Source organism: Haemaphysalis longicornis, unplaced genomic scaffold, assembly GCF_048455015.1.
Source record: "Haemaphysalis longicornis isolate Haplotype H1 unplaced genomic scaffold, Haemaphysalis longicornis Haplotype H1 scaffold_1, whole genome shotgun sequence".
Classification (NCBI taxonomy): domain Eukaryota; kingdom Metazoa; phylum Arthropoda; class Arachnida; order Ixodida; family Ixodidae; genus Haemaphysalis; species Haemaphysalis longicornis.
This window is the reverse complement of record NW_027526203.1, coordinates 175,209,116-175,232,530: the sequence shown is the minus strand read 5'-3', so window position 1 is coordinate 175,232,530 and position 23,415 is coordinate 175,209,116. Positions and strand designations below refer to the sequence as shown.

Genomic DNA, 23,415 nt, shown 5'->3' with positions numbered 1-23,415 from the left:
TGACTCATCTGATACGCCCCCAATGCAACAACATCGGGGAGCAGTTCTATACGAGCCGAAGTGTCGCGGAAATCCTCGACCCGGTATGGGCGGGCGCGCATGTCGGCGTGCAGAAACACGGTATTTTACACGGACTGACCCGTTGGGAACTGGGGCAAAAGAACTTGATATTTCTTGGTATCCTTAGCATAATTCCTGTTACCGCGGGCCGGAAGGCCCGCCATAAGCCGCTCCTTGGGCGGAGCTCGCTATCCCGCGTCCGCTCGCTAGCGATACCGGAAGCAAAATCGGGCTACGACTGTGAGGTATGTACCCGAGAGTCAAACGGCTTACTCCCTCGCCTGTGATGGTGCGGAGTACCTTGGGACCTCCCAATGTCCGTCCGCGTCCATCGGTGCGCACACCATCATCAAGCGAAAATAAAGCGAAATTTGATTTGAGCCGTGAGTTGCAGTTTCATTTAGGGAATACTCAAGGTGCAACTCGCGACTCAAATCGAATGACGGTCGGGGCTCAACTTGGATGTCATCTCGAGTCCCCGTACTCCGCACCCTCGCCGCCATCCACGAAGCGGAGATGCTGCCTTTGTTTACTAGTGGACGCAGTTGTAGTTGTAATATGACGGCCACCTCCCCCGAACGTCGGTGGTTATTTCACATCATATTTTTAGCCATCTGAAGCTCACCACGCAAACTTGTCTCCGTTACGCATTTCATCAATGGGTGCAGTCGTAGTTGTAATATAGCGACTCTCTTTGCTCTTGAAAATTGTCTTGGTTTAACGTTTTGGTCAATAAAAGTACCGCCATGTTAGCGGGAGCACCCCCAAACTCCATAAAGACCCGTTGTAGCAGGTATGGTATGTTCTAGCTGGTCATTTAACCAGTCCATTGTTATCGCCTTACTTTAGAAATACAATCACGCGGTATGTGAGGCTGAGTACTTTAGTGGGCGGGTGCCTCATGCTCTTTGAACCTTACGTGATTTACCATTGACAGGGGGACACCAAACATGAATTGTTGTTGAAAACGTGTTTAAAATTAGTGTGCGACCAGCGAATGGTAAAAGAAAACGGTGGCGCTTCTAGTTATAAATTTTACAGAAGACAATACGCAGCCGTTAACTATGGTACAGTTGTTGCACATGTCTTTAAGTTTTCCTTGTACTCCGAAAATTTCGTCGTTGTGGTTCAGTTCACTGCAGACTACTTCCAAAAGGGGTATCATTCCAGGGAGAGTTAGAGAAAAGCTTTATTGAAATAAGCTCTGGTACGGGGACGTGGTATCCGCGGGCCTGAGCCTGCGGCGACAAAGACCTGCGCTTAGGCTTGAACAACCAGACCGGGCGTCTCAACGCCCTCTCCCAGTGCTCGTCTCAGGTTTAAGAAAAGGGGCCATTGGGAAAAGACCACGTGGTGTGGGCTAGGGTGGCGGAAATGTAAGTAAAAAGAGACACGGGTGAAGGGAACGAGTTCGGCTGGACCAGTACCCAGGCCCGTGCTGCTCCGGGACTAAGCTGCAAGCGACGGCGGTGAACACACGCCCAATTACGGGAACTCCTCCCACTGCGTAACCCACCGTGGTTAGACTGGCCTTGGCGCCTGTCTCCCTCCGCAGCACAGATTGCACGTGAGGCGTCTGTACTTCGAGCCGAATAGTTTCGAGCAACGGGTAAAGATGCTGTCCCGTAAAGGGGCCAGAATTTTTCAGCAGATTACATCCTATAAACGCGGGCATTTTTAGAATGTATCGGTCCACTAGGGTGTTCACGAAAAAAAAAAAAGTAAATAACACTACCACAAGGATGGATACGCCATAACATTTCACATGGGGCCTGCACAGGCAAAGTGTTTGTAGACTGCAGGTTAAAGTTGTTCTCCTTTTAAATGTCATGTTTGTTGCATATATATAACCTCGACTTTTTCATTAAAGGATATTCTTTCTCCGTGGTTGTCACTTGAGTACTGGACAACGTTCTGGAAATTTTCTTAAATTGTCTCCTCTTCTGGGTACTAATAAAAGTGCATAATTACCTGTGTACGGATATTTTACTTTTGCCAGGTCATGAACTATGACACGTTCTACCTTCCTTTAACTGCCTGCCCATGAACTCATACCGTGCAGGATGTCGCCGCAGGAGCCGGGAGAAGTCTTTGGAAGCGAGCTGCCTGCTGCCTTGCTGCCACTGGGGCTGCCGTGGCAATCATTGCCATTTGTCTGTTCATAACGATGCGAAACACGTCTGGGTTCCACTGGTTCCAGCAGAACAAGTTTTGTCAGAGTGAAGAGTGTCTGTACCACGCCACAGTAATAGCGACGCGCGTGAACGAAAGTGTGAGCCCGTGCGACGATTTCGCAGCCTACAGCTGTTCGCGCTGGAAGGCCCGCGCGCGTCGGCAAGGCTCGGCACTCATGCGCGAAGCCATGGGGGCCTGGTTCCAGGGTTTTGAGGAAAATCTTAGAAGCGCCTTTTACACTTTTCCTACCGTGGCTAAAATACTGTACGAGGTCTACAACTCTTGCGCAGTGCGAGAAGTCTCCGAGAGAGAAAGGAGGCAAGACCTGTTGCGATTCAAAGAGCTTACCAGACAATTGAAAATACCATGGCCAGATTCGCCTTCGCCCACTGTCGATCCACTGGGTGTTCTTATCGATTTAGCACTAAACTGGCAAGTCGACCTATGGTTTCACTTGCGAATTATTGAGCCGAGAGGCCACAGAAATAAGGCGATTCTTTTTTTCAAGCCCGGTGGACTAATGACCGACCTCGCGGATGCCCGTAAGGATGTGTTCGGTGCTAGTGCCGACGAGACGTATTGGTATCACTTCTACAAGGTTCTAGCACACTCCGGCATGGCACTACGTCCCGAGGAAGACATTGGCAGGATCGCTGCTACTGTCCGGGCAATAAATCGAGTATTTATCGCAGTCGTTAACAGCACGGATGATACACCAGCGTGGTTCACTCTGCAAGATATCCAGAGCTACACTGCGAACATTTCTGCATCACGGTGGATCCGACAAATGAACAAAAACGTGCGACTGCGCAACGGTTTAGAGCTTTGTGACGATGTCTTTGTGTCTGACGTTGCACTCCTAGAAGCTATCAACACCTTGTTTCGAAGTTTTACTTCGAGCGAATTACTAGAATCTTTCTCGTGGACGTTCGCACAAGTGTTGGCGCCCGTGGTGGACAGGAGACTTCTGAGCTCCCAGCCCGTAGACCCCGACCAGTTGGAAATGAAACAGCGAAAATTTTGTGCCTCCGTGGTGGAATACATGTACGGATGGTTGGTTATCTCTTTGCACGTGCACCCTGTGTTCCCGGCTGCCCACAGGCACGCGTTCGACAGGCTTTTCACGGCGGTGAGGAAGGCCGCCATCAGGAAGCTGGCGTCACTGGAGTGGCTTGATGGGAGTTTCAAACAATGGGCGAGTGGAAAAGTTCTTAACATGGAGACGCTACTCTGGCCGCCCGAGCACTTTTTAAGCGACCAGTGGCTCACGCAAGCCTATTCTGCGTGGTTCAGGAGGGAGATGACTTCTGGTTCGTCGTTCTTCCAGTTCTGGCTGCTTTCGGCCATGGCCAAGCGGAACCTGATGACCAAAGCTAGGGATTTAAGCAAAGCAGAAGCGCTGCTGGCGTCCGCGGGAACGCCCCCCCAAAACTATGTCCTGCCATATTTCGCCTACGACAACCTCCAGAACAGCGTGGCCGTGTCGGTGGCAGCGATTTCTATGCCATACTTCCACGGGCCAGGTACCAAGGCCATGAGGCACGGAGGCCTCGGCTTCCCGTACGCCCTAGAACTGGTTAGGGCTTTTGACCCGTCGGGCCAAGGAAAGGTGGACGTGAGAGACGTGCCCGTCAACGAATCCGTACTCGCTGCGTGGAAGGAAGAGATTGCTAAGAAGGCCGCAGAGTCCGCGCTTTGCTCCACCAAAGTGAGGGGTGACCGAAAGGCTGGCGCACTAGCAGGCACCACGCATCCATTCCCCGAAGTCCCCGCCATTGAGATAGCGTACAGGGCGTTCGAGTCCTCACTAGACCAGGAAAGGGTGCCGGAATCGGATGTAGTTAAACAAAAGCAGGTGTTTTTTATCGCTTCCTGCCTCGTGATGTGCAGCTTGCCGGGCAGCTTCAATCGGCATCGATTGGACTGCAACAAGGCGGTTGCAAACTTTCCGCCCTTCAGAGATGCCTTCAACTGCCTCAGTGGTGTTTGGCTGAACTACACGAACAAGTGCGGCTTCTTTGATTAAGTCTATGCTCGGTGAACTGGAAAATATGCGCCACGTGCAGTGCGCTGATTGTGTATATCGCGTATGTTCGCTCAGTATCGGGTGGACCTCAAGCTGTCGTTTATAGTAAAAACCTAACAAAGCCAATGAATTTTGTTCCCTCCTGTGTGCCTTTCATTGCATGCACCATGTTTCTCAGAGGCGGTTTGTTTTTGTTGGTTCGAGCAGTGCAGAGAGCATGTACTGATATTTTTATTTCGCTTGGTTGGTACGACTCGTATTGGATCTTATTCTCTTCTCGTGTACATGTGTGTACTGGCGCTATAAAAAATATTAGTGCGACTTATTTGCTTTATTTGAGTGCAGAGCCACTCAACACATTCGTGTTTAACGCATATCTAAACCCAGCACCAAGCTATCATGCACTAATAAACAATTAGCTCGAAAAAGATTTTTTTTTTTTGGAAACCGTGACCTTCTTTTAAGGCGCACCGATTAGCCGAATAGGGAAACAAGTCACTCTACTATATTGACAGCCTGCTTTTCCACAACGTACTTCAACGGCCAATCATCGTTATTTAACGGGCTGTATGGACGAATTAGGGGGCTTTGCATACTACATGCCCTTCAAATGCGGCTCGCGCTGTTAAAGTGAGCAATGCAGGACGTCCTGGTCTAACAGGAAAATGTGGTTACGTCCATCGAGTTCTTCAGTCTGCTTATGTGTTGAGCTTTCTCCCTCTTCAGATTTTCCCCTATTGGGAGCAGCTCGTATTCGTTAAGTGCATTGTCGACACACAAACTAGTGCTCATTTCGGTTGCCTTTTCAAGGAAAAAAAAAACAATGAACTTTCAAACTTTCACATAGCGAGCTGCAACAAATTTCGGTACATCAGGCAGGAATTTGGACAACAGGCATATCATCCTTAATTAAAGGGACCTTGCAACACTTTCGATAAACGCTTTCACTCTTTCCTTCGCGTCTGGAAGCACTGCGAAAGCTACAGTTATCGCCAGCACAAAGCGGCACTGCGTGATTTGCTCGTCGCATCAGATAAGTCTTCCGTTTCTGCTTTGTTTTTGTGGCTTTATTTTTAAAGTTGCTATCGAAAAGCGTTCATTGCTGCGACTGAAGGAAAACCGGCCAACAGCCGCTACATGGCCTCAGTGACATAATTCGGGCTATCGAAGAACGTCAAGACCGGGAAAGAGAGAAAAACCTTTTGACCGAGGTTCCAAGTTATCTGATGGGCATAGAGCAGTAATTTTTGGCTGAAGTACATTGCGACCCCCTAATCTAAGTACTGAGTGTGTTGGGTGACTACGTTCTGCAAGCATTTAAGGTTTAAAAAAAAGTCGAAAAAAGTGTTGCAGGGCTCCTTTAACATTTAGCGGGAATCCAGTTAAGTGAAAGTAGAATTTACTTCTAAGGCATATGCCCGCAAAGAATAAAGCCGGGGAGTCTCTTTGTGTGAATAAAGCGCAGGTACAGATCTTAGAGGGAGAGCAGAGGCAAAGAACAGGTGAAGAGGAAACTTGAGGGGGTACCGGGAATAAAAAAAAAAAAAAAACATTTAGAAGCGCTTCCTCCTGCTCCTTGGAAGTAGGCTTTGTTTCATGAAAGGCAGTCATCAAGATTACTCGTTTGCCTTGATAAGTAAAGCCAGCATGTGTCTCAATGCCAGCAATATGATTTCCGCGATTGTACTGTGCACTACCACGGTTCATCAGCTTTCATCATCGCACAGTCAATCGTGCAAGACGAATCGATCGTTATTTTCAGACTTCGCGTAAAGGCATTTCGACCGAAGTAAGTAGGGTTAGCGAATATTTTGAATGATTATAAAATACTGTGGCTGCGTAGCGCGAGTAAATTTGGTTGAGAGCCCGGAGCAAGAATATATAGGAGAGGAAACGCCCATTGCGGCCGGCGCGATCGAGCGACCAGATAATGTCACAATGATAACTACGGCGACCTACGGAGCTCCGCAGCTGCTGCGGCGAACAATTTGACAGCGGCACCTGGTTGAATGTATTAAAAGCAATACTGTTGTTTGCAGCATTCACCACAAGGCGTGAATCGCATGCGCACGAGCTGCTGCGCGACGCGGGGAGGGAACGCGCCTTTATCTCGGACGTAGCCAATGGACCTCTCCCTGTATGTAAACACCCTGACGTCACGAAGCGCACGTGCGCGACGGGTGGCGCCTGCTGGCGGCCGCGAAGTGCGGTGGCGGTTGGCAGAACGCGCCTGCGCCGTCGGCCCGGCCTGGCCGCGCGGCGCCCGAAAGGATCGATGTGCCGTTGGTTCGGGCCGTCACTGGCCGCCTACATTGCACGTGGGGGTCTAGCTATCCTAGCTGTGGCCGTCGCACCTCCATGTAGCTTTCCGCATCTACAACCTCCGCAACACTTTCGTTTACCGTGTGGTCAACTGAAGGGCGACGGTTTAGGATAATCAGTGCGCGATAGAACAGCCTAAACGAGTCATTCTGAAGGTCGGTGCGGTTGCGACGCATTCCAAGAATGTTTTTTTAAGATTCTTTGTGTTCGGACACATACCAAGGAAAGCTAATTCATTGTTACTTTCGAGGTCCGCTTAAGCTAAGCGCGGTGCCTCAGGCAGCGTACGTATACGCTCCCTGTTCTTGGTCTCTTTGCGTCGCCCAGAGACAGTGGCGTGCCCACGATTTCATGTCGAGTGGAAAAAGAAAAGGTAATGCATGAACGGATTAAAAATTAAAATGAGCAGCAACGAAACAAAAATACGAAGAGCAACAGGCAAAAATTATTCCAATAAAAATATCGCGATGATGTCGTTCTCTATGTGATTTACCGATTGTTTTGTTACCATTTTCCCCAGTGAAATCGCGAACCGCTTCATCGTCATGCATTGTGCGAGTAACATAGCTGCCACATATGGTTAGTGCGTATGGCTTGCGACAGTGCACTGAAATAATTTTCGGTAGTCATTATTTCATGATAGTTAAAGTTAGTGTCCTTGTACGCCCGCTGCGTACGCCAGCATCGGGAGGCCGCAACAAAAGAATACATTCACTGAGTCTGTTCGCTTAGGGCAAACACATTTTTCGGGTCTCGTGAGCGCCCCATCTCGCGCCGAAGGCACGATGCTACATGTGAGCACGGCAAGCATCTCTGTTTTCCGCATCCTCAAGGCAGAATATAAATGATCACGGTAAAAATTTATTGCACTTACAAGCAATGAATTCTGTTCGTCTTGAACAGATCCCCCCATAAGACCAAACTTTTTGTCGTTGTCGATCTGGCGGCTATCGCGGATCCCTCGTCGAAACATTTATTTCGCGTCGCCTAAGCAGGTTAGGCATTCATTGTGTTTTTAATACAGTACTCTACCTCCTCAAAACATGGCAATATTTCGGAGCAAGAAAATTTCCGTTTGCCCCCTACCCTCGGCACTATTTCACTTGACCAAATTTCTGCTGGTGCTGCATGATAGCAGATGGTTGATAAACAGCATCATTTCATGGCACGAATCAGCGCGGACTGCCTAGACGGTATGACTGCGCTTTGGAGAACAGCAGAAGTTCGACAATGGGGAATGTTGTTATGAGTAAGAGCAGACCATGTCGCTGCTTTGGCTGCCAGTCTCTTCGGCACATTGCGCACATCCACAATACACGCCGAATTTACCTCTTTGGGGACTCCGAAAAGTCTGCTTCCGCTGATTTTGCTCGCAAGATTTGCGTAGCCGAGAGCACAGCAGCCCACCGGCATCAGAAAAGCCAACACATAAACAAAAAATTCCCCCGCATTTCCCCGAAGGGGAGTATGAGGAAGTGCGAAGCACGGGGTGATGCTATGAGGGGGAGTTTGTTGAAGTTTGGTGGCATTTTGCCCGTTAGTTACATTAACACCCCCTCGTGATCACGTTCGGCTTAACACGCCTCGTTTGTCCCTCTGCGGAAATCTTGGTGAATTAACGTGTATGTTCGAGAGATGTTCGAGAGGCAATGTAATCACGCACACACACACACACACACACGCAAAGTAAAGTGAAACAACAGTATTTATTTCAGCACTTGTTTGTGTTGTCGTTGTATGCGACGGTCATTACGACCGCCTTGTGGTCGCTAAAGTGGACCGTTAAGGGTTGTTGCAGGACAGCCCTTACATTACAGTTCCTAGCAAAGGCCAGGTCTATATACCCGCCGTTGACGGTGGTCGGAGACTCCAACGGTAGGCACGTCATGGAGTGATTGTCGAGCATGTAGTCCACCAACCACTCGCCGCCCTTTCGCACGTCCACGTTAAAGTCCCCGACCAAGACGACGGGGTCCGAGTCTCTTACGCGCGCACTCGCGCGTTTGAATGCGTTAAAGATATAAGGCGCGTTACTAACGCTGATATCAGCGTCGCGTCCCTGGCTTAGTCATTCTACTTCCGGTCGCCCTAGCGTTCGGACGTGCGAATCATGAGCTCCGGCGGAGCGGTAATGGCGGCTCAGCAGAGCCGCGGAAACAGGCCTAACGGAAGCGTCAGCGAGGATTATCAGGTAATACTGCCCCAACTGTCCACCGGTCGTATTGTCGTGAACACGTTATTTTTGCACGGTGATGTGAAAGCAAGACCATTCAAGGTCAAAGACTTCAGGGACGCGCTTGCACGGACTGGTTTGCTCTCCGAGGTTGTCGCCTTGGGAGCCTACCAAATAAACCACGTGTGGGCGATAACATTCAACAGTGCCGAATCGACGAAGAGGATGTTAGCAGTCACCGAGCTACAGGTGAAGGGCCGGCGGTGCCTCATCATTGACCCGCAAGACCAACAGGTACGACTGAAACTGCATTGGCTGCTGCACGGCGTCGCCGACGAAGACATTCGTGCCGCCCTCGCGCCGTACGGCAAAGTGGCCGAAGTGAACCGCGAACGCTGGCGTGTCCAAGGCGTTACAGACAAGGGGTCAACGACGAGGACGGTGCTGCTCAAGCTGAAAAGAGGCATCAAGCTGGACGACTTGCCACATCAGATAAGAGTCGCGGGAGAGCTCGCCCTTGTGGTGGTGCCGGGCCGGCCTATGCAGTGTCTTCGCTGCAATGGACAGGGACATGTGCGCCGTGAGTGTAAGGTGCCGCGTTGTACCCAGTGCCGGCGATTCGGACATCTCGCCGCGCAGTGCGTGCCCTCGTACGCGTCGGTAACGGGGCGCGCTGACCCCGATGCGTCTGCTGAGCACCTCATGGACGTCGCCGAAGCAGAGGAAGCAGCGCAAGGAACGGGTGGCAGCGAGACCCCGGGAACTACCGCGACGACACCGAGTGAAGCCGACGCTGACGCGGAGGAAGGAGACGCTGAGGACTCACGCGGAACGCTGACCAGCGAGGAGGAGGGCGCGGATAAGAGCGACGAAAGACGCTCGAACGCCGGGGCCTCCGGGGAAGCGTTGGTGCAAGGGGAGGAAACCATGGACGCGGACATGGCTGTGACTGCGGCGGGTTCAGCCAAGCGTCCGCACGTTGAAGAGAAAGACGACGCAGGAGACGCGCACATCGGAGAGCCACCAGTGAAAGCGACTCAAGGGCGACGGCTTTCGTTGAGGCCCAGGCCCACTATCCCACCGAATAGGAACCCTGCGGAAACGCCGCCCGGGCAAAGCAGCCCGAGTGACAGTGCAGCAGCGGGAGAGAACGCGTAGCGCGTCCCGTGACGCGAAAGGTAGGCGCCATGCTCTCGGCCTCAAATTGAACTGAAATGGCACAGGACCCCGCCCTGAACGTAGCTACGCTTAACGTCAGGGGATTGGCAAGCAAAAGAAAGCAAAGTCAAGTGCACAGACTGTTAACTGAGCATGACGTTGATGTGTTAGCTGTTCAGGAATCCAAAATTCAGGGGGAGGCAGAGACTGAGAGCATGGTGCGACGGTTCACGGCGAGATACTATGTGTGCGTTAGTCATGCAGTCGGAACCTCGGCGGGTTGTGCGCTTTTTGTGCAAAAGCTGCCGGGTTTAGTGGTTCAATCTGTTATCGCTTGTGCGTCTGGACGGTTTGTTGTGTGCGATCTGTCTTTCTGTAAGGTTGAGTGGCGTATTGTGTGTGTTTATGCGCTGAATTTAGTCGACGAGCGGGTAGATTTTTTTGCGAATATAGGCAGGCATTTATCTAATGATAGGATGATAATATTATTAGGGGACTTTAACTGTGTTTTAACCGCACGTGATAAGACAAGCAGCCGGCCTTTTAAGGATGCGAGCACTGAGTTGTTACATCAGCAGATTGTAGAATACGGGATGGAGGATGTTGCTGAATGTATGGAGGGAGCCAGAAGCGTACAATACACCCACTTCCCGGGTACAAGCCACGCCCGGCTGGACCGGATATACATAACTTTAGAACTGGTTCCGAAGTGCTGCAACTACAGTGTTCTGCCAATGTCCTTTTCTGACCATTGTATGGTCAAGTGTAGGATTGGGTGCAAAAAACGGAGTAATAGTTTCACATGGGACATATGGAAGTTAAATGCAAAGCTTTTAAAAGACGAATCTTTCACTAGCTTAGTCACGGACAAACTTAGCAAAATTGAACAGGACGGCCAAATTACGGTGGCGGCAATGTGGGAACTAACTAAACAAGCAGTCAAAATTAAAGCTATCGAAAGGGGCAGCTGCATAAAGTACGAACAAAATAAGAAGGAAACATCGCTACGAGCTTTGCTGCAAACATTAACAGAACAAGAAAGCAAACAGCCGGGGGCTTACAGAGACGACATAAGACAAACAAAACAAAAACTAGAAATAATAGATGAGGAACGTTATCAAGGAGCGCTAGTGCGAGCAAGAGCAGAACAGGTGATAGCGGGTGAAAGGCCTACAAAGAGGGCTTTGGGGTTGGAGAAGGCGCACGCTAGTCGGAACCATATAAGTGAGATTGATTGGAATGGCATTACATCAGACGATAACAGTCACATTGAGCGAGCGTTCTTCGAGTACTACAAATCACTTTTCGCTTTCCGGGAAGTTGATATTGGAAACTTCAAGAAAGAATTCCTTGGCAACATGCCAAGACTGGATGATGAAACGAAGGAGCTGTTACAGCAGCCAATAACAGTAAGAGAAGTTGAAGAAGCTATTGACAATTTAAACCCGGGGAAGTCGCCAGGGCCGGACGGTTTAAGTGCGGCATTCTACAAAGAATTTAAAAGTGAAATAGCTACAGTCCTAACTGCCGTTTTCAATGAAGCGTTTGATTTGAATGTCCTGCCACCTTCTTATGGATCCGCTCACATGATATTAATCCCAAAAACAGAGGACGGGGAAAAACTTAAACAAGTGACTTCATACAGGCCCATTTCACTCACGAATGTTGATTATAAAATTTTTATGAAAATATTAGCAAGTAGACTTCAGGGAGTGATCCATAAAATAGTAGGCTCTCATCCAACCTGCGGTATACGAGGGAGATCTATATGTACTAACATTCACAAGGCCAGGTGCGTGCTTGAGTGTAGCGATGCCGCAAAAGTAGGTGTCGCGGTTCTTCAGCTGGATCTCGAGAAGGCTTTTGATTGTGTGTCACATGAAGTGTTGCTTTGTATACTGGATTATATCAATGTAGGTTCTGTTATCAAAGATGGGGTGGCTCTGGCGTACCGAAATTGCACTACGCGGTTAGTGGTGAATAAGACATTGGGAGCGCCCATTGACGTGCAACGCTCGGTGCGCCAGGGATGCCCACTTAGCCCACTATTGTTTTGTATTTACATTGAAACTTTGTGTTTGCGTATCCAAAATGACGTAGAGATTCGTGGATTCCGCCTCCTGGAGACCGAAGTGAAACTGCTGGCTTATGCGGATGACATTGCTGTGTTCTGTGAAAACAAAGAGAGCATTTATAGAGTAGTCCAGGTCACAAAACGGTTAAGTACAACAACCGGAAGCCTAGTAAATTGGGGAAAATGTCTTGGTTTCTGGCATGGCGAATGGCAATCCACCCCCAGCGTTTTTGCCAACGTGGCCTGGTCGACAACCCCAGTTAGGTATCTGGGAGCCCCCCTACAGTTTTATAGGGATAGCGAACCATATTGGCGAGAACAGAGAAAAGAAACTCGCGCGAAAGCGGACAAATGGAAAGGGGCTTATTTGTCCACGTTTGCTAGGGCGACTGTGTGTAATTTGTTCTTAGTATGCAAATTGTGGTATGTGATGCAGGTGTTGCACTGCTCCCGCACAAACGTGCAAAAGTTGCATAGAGTGTTCGCTGTTTTTGTTTGGGCCTCGAATTGGGAGAGGTGCAGTCGTAACAACCTTTTTAGGCGTGTGAAAGATGGAGGAGTGGGGCTAGCGCATTTATTTGTGCGACAACTAGTAAATAGATTTCTTTTTTTGAGAGAAGTAAGGGACCCTTTTCTTCGTACAGTGTGTCAGTTAAGGCTAGGCAGGGTTCTCCCCGATTTTGTGATTACGACTGAATACATGACGGGAGGTATCTTTGGATATTTTAAGGAGGTCGTGGCCAGCGTAAAGTTTTTAAACGCAAGATTTTCAAAAGAGTATTTAAGTACGGTTGCGCGTAAGAAATTGTACCATGATATTGTCGATGTTGTGTTCCCTGTTCCCATGTACAGGGCTATGTACTTTGGAAGGCCCGGCAGCGATGTGCTTAAGAGGGTTAAAAGAATGCAGATTCAACCAGGGGTCAAATCCTTTATGTTTAGGTTACACACAGGAACATTATTAGTACGAACATTTATGGAAGAAAGGGGGTTATTCGTACCATGGGGGACAGATTGTTTTAGTTGTAAATCCCCCGAGACAATAGATCATGTATTTTTGCATTGTTTGGAGGGAGTATATTTTTGGGATGTGCTACAGAGGACATTACACAAAGATTTTCCACTAGATCCTCACGCTATACGTTTCCTTGCAATAGACAATGAGGATGGAGTGCCTTACGATTTAGTCATGGCACTGGGTCTCCATAGTATATGGCGCTCTCGTACAGCAAGGTTGTACAATGATGTTGATGCGCGATGTGCAAGGGAGTATTTCAAAGAGAGCATTGGGCGATTTGTTGAAGTTATTAAGTTCCACCAGGAACTACCTGATTGGCTGCCGCAAATAGAGCAACTAATCAATATGAGGGCATTTTAAATGGACAAAGTCAGCCCTGTAGTGGCTGGCAACTCCACCTCTTGTATGTGTACATATTTGCAATGTTGAGATGTAATCTGTTGTGAATTGTCAAAGACAGGCAATAAATACAAAAAAAAAAAGCGTCCCTGGCTTAGTCGGTAGAGCGTCGCGCTGCGGCCGCAAAGTCCTCGGATCGAAACCTGGCGGGATGCTGTTTTTTTTTTCATATAGTGTAGTGGCCTGGCTGGCGCGCCGAGAGAGGGTGTTGCGAGCTGGAGAGTAGTAAAGGGGCTTTAGGAGAGTAGGCGAGGGGGGAGAGGAGGCGCTATGCGAGCGCCCTCACGCGTCGGAAATCCGGCGCCGTTGCAAGGCACGGTAGCTAGCTCCGTTGCTAGGCTGCGGACGGAGGACGGCGGTGGAAGCAGGAGTAGGCCCGACTAAGAAGTGCTCCGCACTTAAAACTCCACTTTTGCGCGCGTATAATGCAGCCTCACTGCATTAGGGAGCCTACATGCGCCGCGCCTAACGATGAAGGCGCGGCGCATGTAGGCTCCCTACACTGCATACGCCTCGCGCGCCGGCCCGAATGTTTTGCCAACCACCCTCCCGGCCACACCCAGCACGTTCGCTTTCAGTGACGTCACGGCCGCTGCGTGACGTACCCGGGATTGGCCGGTGCACTCAACTCGCTTCGAGCGCATCGCACGCGAGATAAGGCCGTGCGTTTACAAGTTTTATATTTTAAATGCAGAGCATTTCTTAGCCTCGCCTGTTCCTGCGTCGGACGGTGTCAATAGCTCCGCGTCCGCAGCAGGTGCGCCTCTCCTTCCCTCCTCTCTCTCAACAGCAGCTGGCGCGCGCATGCGTCGTAGTCAGCCCGTTCGCTCCGTCGCGGTCTCGGCGTAACAGGTGCGTGATAGCAGCGCGGTGGGGCGTGGAAGGGCGCGCGCTGCTTGCGCATGCGCGCTCTCCCCCCCGTACTGCTCTCCCTCTACTGCGCGCGCTGCAAATATAGCGGCTAGCGGTCGCTCGTGTTTCAGTCACTGCGTTGCTCCTTCCTTCCTTGGTTGACGCTCGTGCCCACGTTTACTCGTGTCTGCTACTCCAGCATCACGGAAGAAGCGATGGAAGCAACACTGCCTTCAATCAGTACTGAGGCCCCAATGCTCTGCATTTACTCGTGTTCCCCTCGCGGGAAGGCGCGGGAATTTTTTTTGCGTTTACAGGTTTGTGTTTTGGGCTTGGTGCTCGCGCAAGGTTGCTTACGCATTAAAAGAAAATGCCCCTTTTATTCGCTGGTACCGACCGGTTTAAATTTGACAGAAAATTAATCGCGAAGGCGGGCTCTTCAACCAACGTTAGCGCAGGAGAGCGCGCACACTCTCGCTTCGGCCAGGGAATGTTTCGGCGGCCGGCGAAATGCCGACGCGATGCCGCGGCCGGGTTGGACTGGGCGGGCGCGAACAGAACGGTCGCCGGCCGTGGCGATGACCGCGCACTTCCTTCGATTGCCGCCAGATGCCGGAAACTTGACATTCGCCAAGTGCTTGTGACGTTATCAGGCTGCCCCAGGAAGCTCAGTTTCCCCTCCTATTTTATTCTTGCTCCGTGGTTTAGAGCTATCGCATTAACGCGAAAAACGGGTTCGCAAAGCCGTGACTAGCAAAATATGTTTTGAAAATTTCGTTAAATCCATATATAAAGAAAGGCATTCGCAGCGTACCCAGCTTACAGAAATTTTTCGTAGCGGCTAAAAACGGCAGTGTACTGAGAAACTCTTGGAGTGCATAAATGCAAAACAATGTTGTTGATCCTTCCTTCATGGGAATCGGTAAAACGTGAAAGTGAAATGTGGCTTCACAGGAGCATTGGAATGTTTATTGTGCCTCGATATGAACTTGCGCATCTCTGTAAAGGAAAGTTTGACATCCACCTAAATGCAGCCATACGGCTACAAAGGAAAGCTATACAGCTTTCTCTGAAACTTCGTAGTTGAAGAAAAATTCGTCCTGGTCCAGAATGTCAAACCAGGATGCCTGGTCCAGGATGCCTGGTCCAGGATGCCTGGTCCAGGATGTCCAGGATCAAGGTGGATGTCAAACTTTCCTTTACAGAAACTTACTCCACCTTGGGGGTTTCCCCTAAATCTGGTCGATTGCGCATCTCTATTTATATTTTGTTGGTATGACACCGTTAGACGCATCAACATTAGACACTGGGTTACAGGCATCGGAGAATTCCATAAATCCGATTCGAACCCCAGGCGCTCGCAAACCGTGAAAACGAAACCGAACGGGTTGTCAGCCAATCGTTTGGGAAAGTCATGGTCCGCTGCAGCGAAAGGAGCATGATTTGCGGGTCGGCAGCAGTCTTGTGAATATGCTTGGCGAGCGGCGTCCTGCTGGTGGGTCGCTTCGACAAAGCTGCGATCTCATTGGCCCTGCTCCGTGGCGTGTACGCCAGACGCTTGCGTTACGACGAGCTCAGCTTGTGGAACGCGGCGACGGCGTTCCACAAGCTGAGCGGCGTTCCCCATAAGCGGCGGGCGGATGTGCTTTCCGTGATGGTGTTGTGCTTTGGTGATGTGCTTTCCGTGATGGATGTGACGTCGGTGAGGTTTGTGCACCCCGGCATCACACACTTTCGTGTTAAAATAAATTTTCCGAATGCGCCAGCAAGGAAGAAAACAAGTCAATGCACCCAGTATACGTGTGCTACCGCGTTGCACGCGTCTTTCATGCATCCTTGTCGTGTCCCCCGCGATGCTATGCGTGATGTGTTTGCATGTTATTAAGGGCATAGAGTTTAATACAGAACTGTTTTACACCTTATGTGAAACTGATATCGAGCCAACAGTCCGTCTGGCAGACACGCAGGTATATTCCTCAACGCTCCGCTACCGGTGGCCGCGTGCTCGCAGGTGAAGTGAACATCTCTAGCCTCGCATTGTGTCACGTGGTGCGAACCCCGTACAGGACCTCCAGACTTCTCCCGCCTTATCAAGCAACTTGGTGTCACGTTTGCGTGGTTGCTGTGTATTCGTCTTCGTATGAGACCTAACTGAAAAGCTTGTAATCGACCATCAACCTCTTAGTGGGGGTATAGGGCCAGCTCTGTTTTCGTGACACCAGAAAACCCTCCACACCTGTCGTGCAACCGACATGCCTAAAGATTCCTGACCAATCCTCAGCGAGAATATTGCTTATGTGGGCCTGCTAGATATATGTTTCGCCAGTATTCATCGTCAAGCCAATCATCGCTTCTTAAATACACAGCATTTCTTTAACTCACGATGTCACCTGTTCTTGGCGTCCGTAGTAGTCCGCATCGCTCGCAGGTGCGCCCTCTCGGCGCGATCGTGGCGTGATAAAGGCGGGTGTCGGCGAGGCTGGAACGCACTCATCGCCGCGCTCTCTCGTCAGCCCCGCTCCTCCTCGCCTACTCTCCGCTCGCATCGCGCGCTCTCTCCGCGGTCGGTTCGCGCCGAACAGGTGGGGGCGCGCGCGTCGCGGGATCAACAACATCTGTGGCGTGATCGTGACGTCAGCATCGCGCGCGCGTGGCGCGATCGTGGCGTGATAAAGGCGGGTGTCGGCGAGGCTGGAATGCACTCATCGCCGCGCTCTCTCGTCAGCAGTTGCCACAAGTGCAACAACATTAACGTAACGCAAACTACTTAACGTCGTGCGCCCCCGGAAATGCTCTGCATTTGATCGTGCCCCTCGCGAGGGGGATGTTTCTTCCATCAGGAAAACGGCTACCGCTGGCGGGAATCGAATTTAAACGCCTCTGACTTAATAACGGGGCGTTTCACGTCACAACGACTCGCGTCCAAGCTGATTTGGTGGTACTTACTACACATGAATTATGAATTTGGTCTGTGTGCAATTTGAGTGCAGTTGGCCTTTAATGTCATTGCGTGGTTGCAATTTTTTATTTTACTTTTTACCTTTCATAGAAATACGCCAGGGTAATAAGGTTCTCTAACAGTCAGAAACTGTGTTTTCCCTTAGTCGACTAAACTGGGAACTGCTTCGCACCGACGGGTCTGCAATAGAGATGTGAGCAGTTGAAAAAAACAAAAAAGCATTAGGAAAAAAACATGTTTTTTTCGTTTTTTTCAACTAAGGTAAAATTGAAAAAAACACAGTACCCCCCCCCCCCCTCCTCCGCGGAATTGTGTTGTTATGCAGCTCCTTTTGACGTGCTTGAAAGTATCTTGTTTAACTTTTAGTAATTGTACTATTTTTGTGCTTCTTTCTTACCGCTCCATTTATTTCGCGTGAGTGATCGCCAGGAAACGGGGTGCAAGCCTTGCTGTTTCCGAACAACCGAACATTACACCACTGCGGCTTCAGTTGCGTAGTCTCTGCTAGGGCACCACGGCGTCAGCGGCTAGCGCCGATACAACGGCGGCCGTATCAGATAGCGCGCGCGCGTGCTTAGCGCGGCGGCAACGCCCAATATCGCGCCTGCGCCAAATTCAATACAGCACAGTAGTGCTGCGCTAGTGAAGTGAACGGATGGGCGTTTGAGCACCTTTTTTCAATTACCATGCCATTATTTCAGTCAATCCAACAAGCTATTCGTGAGTACTTCAGCGTAGAAAATATAACCCAGTTTATATTTTATATAACCCAATCGACGTGGCAAGCGGAACCGAATCAGACACGGATTGACGACTGTTCCAACTTTTTGATCGGAACTTTAGGAATTGACGTGAAATCACTCCATTGATTTTGAAACTGAAAGCTCTGCTGGAATTTTTGTGTGCAGTAATGAAACAATTATATTCTGGAAAGTGCTACTAAATAAATGTGTCGGGTTTTTAAAACAGTGTGCGCACAAGTCTTTTTTTCCAAGTTTTCGTAATTTTCTGAAAAAAACTAGAAAAAAACCTGTTTTTTTCAAGCACCTCAAATTTTCATGAAAACTTGCATCTCTAGTCTGCAATGGATTCTCGGTGGTTCTTGTTTCTGGGTAAATAACGGAAACTACCTTTCGGTTCTCGCCACTGCCACGCATCCCGGTCAAAGCAACGCCGGCTATTCGCAACACTACCTCTCCCTCACACTATTCGCGTACCCTCGGTGTCAGCAGCGTCGCAGTTGCGCTCCCTACTTCTTATTGGGCTCTGTTTCACCGCGAGATATGTTAATAACCCTTCGTTTCGAGCTTTTGCCATTTTTGAAACCTGTGGGTGAAAATGAGTTGGTATTTTCGAAGTGTATACAACCTGAGCGAAATCTTGTTTTTATTATAATCTTTCATAAACTTCCGGTTTAATTTCTTTTTTAACAGCGGAGCTGTTTAGCAAATTGTAGTTTTTCGTGTACGCAGTTCAATATACCAAGAAATTGCCGAGCGCGCGCACGTGAGCGCAGGCCTCATGGCGACCGCCAAGCTAGGCATACCCACTTAGGGAGATTGGCGAAAGTTGTGGGGACCACCCGGAAGTTAACAAGACTAAGAAAATGCCGAGCGCTCGTGTGTGGATTCCACGCGACGACCGCCGATCCAAGCATACCTACTTAGCGCTATTGTCCAAAATTGTAGCGACCGCCCGGAAGTTAAAAAAAAAAAACAAGAAAATGCCGAGCACGCGTGTGAGCGTGCCTAGGAGCAACCGCCCAGCGTCCCCGGCGCACATTTGTCAAGTCAAACATACCCACTTATAGGGATATTAACCAAGACTGCCCCCTCCCCCCCCTTAAAAAAAATACTCCAACGCTCGCCGTAATCGTGGCAACACGCTCGAAACGAGAAAAAACACTTCATAGCGTACGCCCCTCCAAGGTGATGTCCAGTGATTATCACTTCCAAAAAAAGCTCACACTTATAGCAACAATGATGGAGTAAAGGTCGTTGCGGCAGCGAAAAAGAAGCAAATCGGCTTCAATCGTGAACTTTAACCTTCGTGATGGTCGTGAAAGTTGCGTACAGCTGCGCTATCTTCAAATCTTACTCGTTAGAGGGAGCTTCCTTCGTTTTTTTCTTGTGTGCCTCTGCTGCAGCGTGCGCTGCTGCAGGCGCTGCCGACCACAGTGCATGCTGAGCAAGTAAGCAATAAATAAATGAACCAATCAATTACTTAGAGCCAAACAGTAGGAGCGTAGAGGGCCAGAAGTATGTACCCGTACCCTGAAACTTGTGCGTGCACTCTGAAACCTACTGAAGTGTTGTATACCCACAGAGTAGCACATGTCCGTAGTGAGGTACTTGATAACGTTTCATAAAGAGGAATGTGTGCTACTTTCGAACAGTATGCCGTGGTTGGCGCTGTCAATTGATGTCATTTTTAATGCATAGTGCTATAGTCATTTTTAACGCATTCGCCATTTTTTGTCGCAGAAAAGCCGGTGTTGTAGGCAGCGTTCGACCCTGAGCGAGAAATTCAGTACCTTTACCTTGCAGTGCTCACTGAAACCCCTGGCATCGAAAGGTGCTGCCCCAACAGATGGGGCAGCGCCCCTCCTCCCCCCCCCCCCCCCCCCCCCCTTTCCCCAGGGTGCAAGATGGCATCCAAATACAAGAAGCACGCCTGCACAGCTCTGGCTATCCAATTCACGTGGTGACGTCTGTGGCGGAGCAAAGTAAAAAATGATAGTTAAAAAAACACCGGTGCCGGTTCGAGGGCGAGGGAACGGAAAAAAAAGAGGAAGGGCGTGGTGATTCCCTAAATACATGATGTAGCCCATTGGCTAAAGAAAATAGGGAATGCCGCCCATGTACAAGTAATTTTTTCAGCCCCTCGCAAACTGGCGGCATTTGCAAAAAGACGTACCTCCCGAAAAAGGAACCCCGCATGTTCTCCATTGAGCACAAAACGAAGTTTGTCGCATGCACAACGTCGGTACTCTACGAGATTCCGCTGCCATGCGGCAAAAACTAGGTGAGACAGACGAATAGGTGCCGAAACACAAGACTCAGAGAGCATAATAACAACGTCCATAAAATGTGAAAGGGCATATGCAGGGTGATCAAAGCTCAGTCGACAGATTTAAAAAAAAAATTAGGCACTTAGATTTACGTGAAAACCACCTCTACAGTAACGTTTGGTGCCCAGGGGGACACAGAATTAGGTGGTAATTATTGATGTCGGTGGCTTAATTAACCAGAATTTAATAATGAACTTTTTAGTGGTTGCAGTAAGGAGGCATGTTTGTATTGAAAAGTTGGACGCAATGGTGTTTCCACGCAGTTTTATTTAGCAGAATTCTTCTAGCGCATCCGTACTCTCAGATATCGAACTGCGTTTTAATTGCCGGTCTCATGATTACGCATGCAAGAGAGCGACGACGAGCGCAAAGCTCCTCCCTTTTGTGACGTGCCTGCTGTGTACGGTGTTTAGTTTGACAAACGGGGTGGAGGCATATGAAAGAGTGATAACTGGCACCCTTTCAGTCTTGGATGGCGTTATCGCAATCTGCAGCGCTGCTAACCGCTATCGAAACACAGAACACAGGGGAGGAGCTTTGCGCCGGTCTTCGCTGTCTAGCATGCGTAATAATGCGAACGGCAATTCAGCTTTGCAGTTCGATATCTCGGAGTACGGATGCGCTAGAAGAATTCTGCCAAATAAAACTGCGGAGAAACACGATTGCGTCTAACTTTTTAATACAAACATGTCTGCTTACCGCAGCCCCTCAAAAGTTAGTTATTCAATTTTAGGTAAGTAGGCCACCGAAATCAATAATTACCACCTAATTATGTGTCCCCCTGGGCGCATAACCTCACTGTAAAGGTGGTTTTCACGTAAATTTAAGCACCTAATTAAAAATTACTCCCATCTTCCCGCGGGGGAACCCTGATGTGATGCGACGCATCGGGGGGTTCGATTGGTCGTAACGTTGCCTTGAGCGTTTGCGCTGACGCTGGTATTGGATTGTGTCAGCCCACTCGCTGAAGGGACCGTCGCTTCCATCACGTCTTCATCGGAAGAATCAAGTCAAGCACGGAGTCGTCAAGCAAAGTCACGCGGAGTCGAACGAGAGCGAGCGCTGACTGAACCGCTGCAGCGCGCTACCCGCTTTATATTCATAGCGCCTGAAGGAGAGGAGACAGGGGAGGAGAGTCGCGCATGCGCGCCCTTTCGCACACCGCGCGCGCCGGAGCAGTTGTTAACGCGGTGAAGCGCGCCCAAACAAGCGCGCCAGCTGTGGTATGCTAATGAGCCGGAGTGAGAGTGTTGCACACAGCTGTGGGAGAGAATAACGGAGGAGGGCTGCGTACGGACGGCGCGACGACGCAGGAGGGACATGCCTCAGAGCAAGAGATGCGTCGCATCTAGAAAAAAAACCTGTCGACTTAATTTTGATCACCCTGTATACTGACGATATTGCAAGGGCACCGCAAGAAAGCGCACTCCGAAATTCAACCAATGCAATTCATTCAACGTCACTGCAACCAGATGACAAGGGAACACGTGGAGGCTGCGGGAACCGCAAGGCTAGGCGAATAATGTGTCGGCGTGCATTTTATAGCCCTGTCCACCAAAGAACTTGATTATTTATAAGGGCGAAACGACGTAACATTGCTAGCCATCTCAACACGTGCGTAGTGCGAGGCGGGGGTAAGAATTTGTGTTTTTTGTTTTTAAAGAGGATAGTCTTTCTTGGGCTACTTAAACCCAGAAATTTTGGTCTGTCTGTCCGTCTGTGACTCGATTCAGCCAACCGGCCAAAGTAAAATTGATATTGCGCAATAGTTTATATACTCACAGCCACACGTAAACGACTAAGCCCGGTTTATATGTTCATACTTGTCAACTTTGTTGAACAAGAAGAAGACATTACGCAAATATAAGACAGGAAATTAGTACACAAGGGATATTTACAGTGTTCCTTTATTAAAAAAAATTCATAGATGCTTGGTTTTTCGATAGCAAATGATATTCTACATCTACTGCAGAAAACCGCCGCCTCCTGGCGGCATATGAAAAATCACGCGGCAACAGCAACGGAAGGTTCCACTAGCTAGGTTCTGCGTTCTGTTTGGAACGCACGTGGAGCACGGTCACGCGGTTCTATAAACCTTGAAGTCGGCCGCCTCAATTCACGCTCGTCACCGCCGTTCTGCAGCGCTGGCATCGAGGAACCCGGCCTGTAGCAGTGGAACGCGGTAAATTCAAATCGCCTTGCGCAAACCTTTAGTGTGTTTACCTTTGGATGAGCGCGACGGTACAGGAACAGCATGAGAGGTGAGCGGAAAAGCAAAGGGGGGCATTTCCTTGGCAAATGTCTACAAAGACTATCGTCTTTTGACGACATTTGCAACGAAAGGAGCAGATACGCGGCCAATTTTTGTACCTAGGGTTTTTTGGCACAGTTGCTATCAATTACTTATCGGGTCGACTGTTTTCATCGCAAGTGTGTGTACGCGCTTACAAATATGACATGGTTCGGCAATGAAAGCTCATTATTGGTAAGTCAGCGCTCGCCCTGTGTGCCGCAGCTTCAGTCCTTGTTTTAGTTGCGCTGTATTATTAAGATGGATTACTAACTCGCCCAATACTGCCCTAGCTCTGCAGTAAAGAACTTCGCACCCATTTTACTTGTTTTTACATGCTTCATTCGACCCCTGTCCTTTTTTCGTATTCGGGACCTCCAAGTACTTGCCAAAAAATAACCAATACGAAATGATGTTGCGGTGAGTATACTTCTTTTCAAACACACGAGACGCCGACCAGTCAAAAATCGTTCTTGACGTTTCGGCTTCCAGCACGGAAGCCTTGTTCACAATGAATGCATCACCAGAAGTGGGTCGTTTAAGTTGGCTTGAGTAATCGCTGCAAAGAGCGTGCGTAGATCGGGTTTAGAGTTCCGTCGTTACGATTGACTGTGTTAGATGTGGTCTGAATGATTAGCACTAATCATTCAGACCACATCTAACACAGTCAATCGTAACGACAGAAATCTAAACCCGATCTACGCACGCTCTTTGCAGCGATTACTCAAGCCCACTTAAACGACCCACTTCTGGTGATGCATTCATTGTGAACAAGGCTTCCGTGCTGGAAGCCGAAACGTCAAGAACGATTTTTGACTGGTCGGCGTCTCGTGTGTTTG

General features: G+C 49.4%; 2 protein-coding genes across 2 annotated transcripts in view; both read left to right on the top strand.

Moving 5' to 3' along the window:
• The window catches only part of LOC144167364 (neprilysin-1-like), a 32,581-nt gene extending 28,202 nt beyond the window's left edge, over positions 1–4,379 (top strand). Inside the window, exon 3 of the mRNA XM_077696653.1 lies at positions 2,123–4,379. Within this exon, the coding sequence (XP_077552779.1) occupies positions 2,123–4,261 (2,139 nt within the window). The 3' untranslated portion in view covers positions 4,262–4,379. The remainder of the gene's footprint in view (positions 1–2,122) is intronic.
• A 3,939-nt stretch (positions 4,380–8,318) lies between these two features.
• On the top strand, positions 8,319–9,988 carry LOC144167354 (uncharacterized). The gene has a single exon (XM_077696643.1). It carries the CDS (start codon positions 8,694–8,696, stop codon positions 9,912–9,914), a length of 1,221 nt encoding a protein of 406 aa, XP_077552769.1. The 5' UTR covers positions 8,319–8,693; the 3' UTR covers positions 9,915–9,988.
• Positions 9,989–23,415: the final 13,427 nt, after the last annotated feature.

Excerpts from the sequence above, each read along its gene's own strand:
- LOC144167354 (XM_077696643.1), top strand. The coding sequence starts at position 8,694 with ATGAGCTCCGGCGGAGCGGTAATGGCGGCTCAGCAGAGCCGCGGAAAC.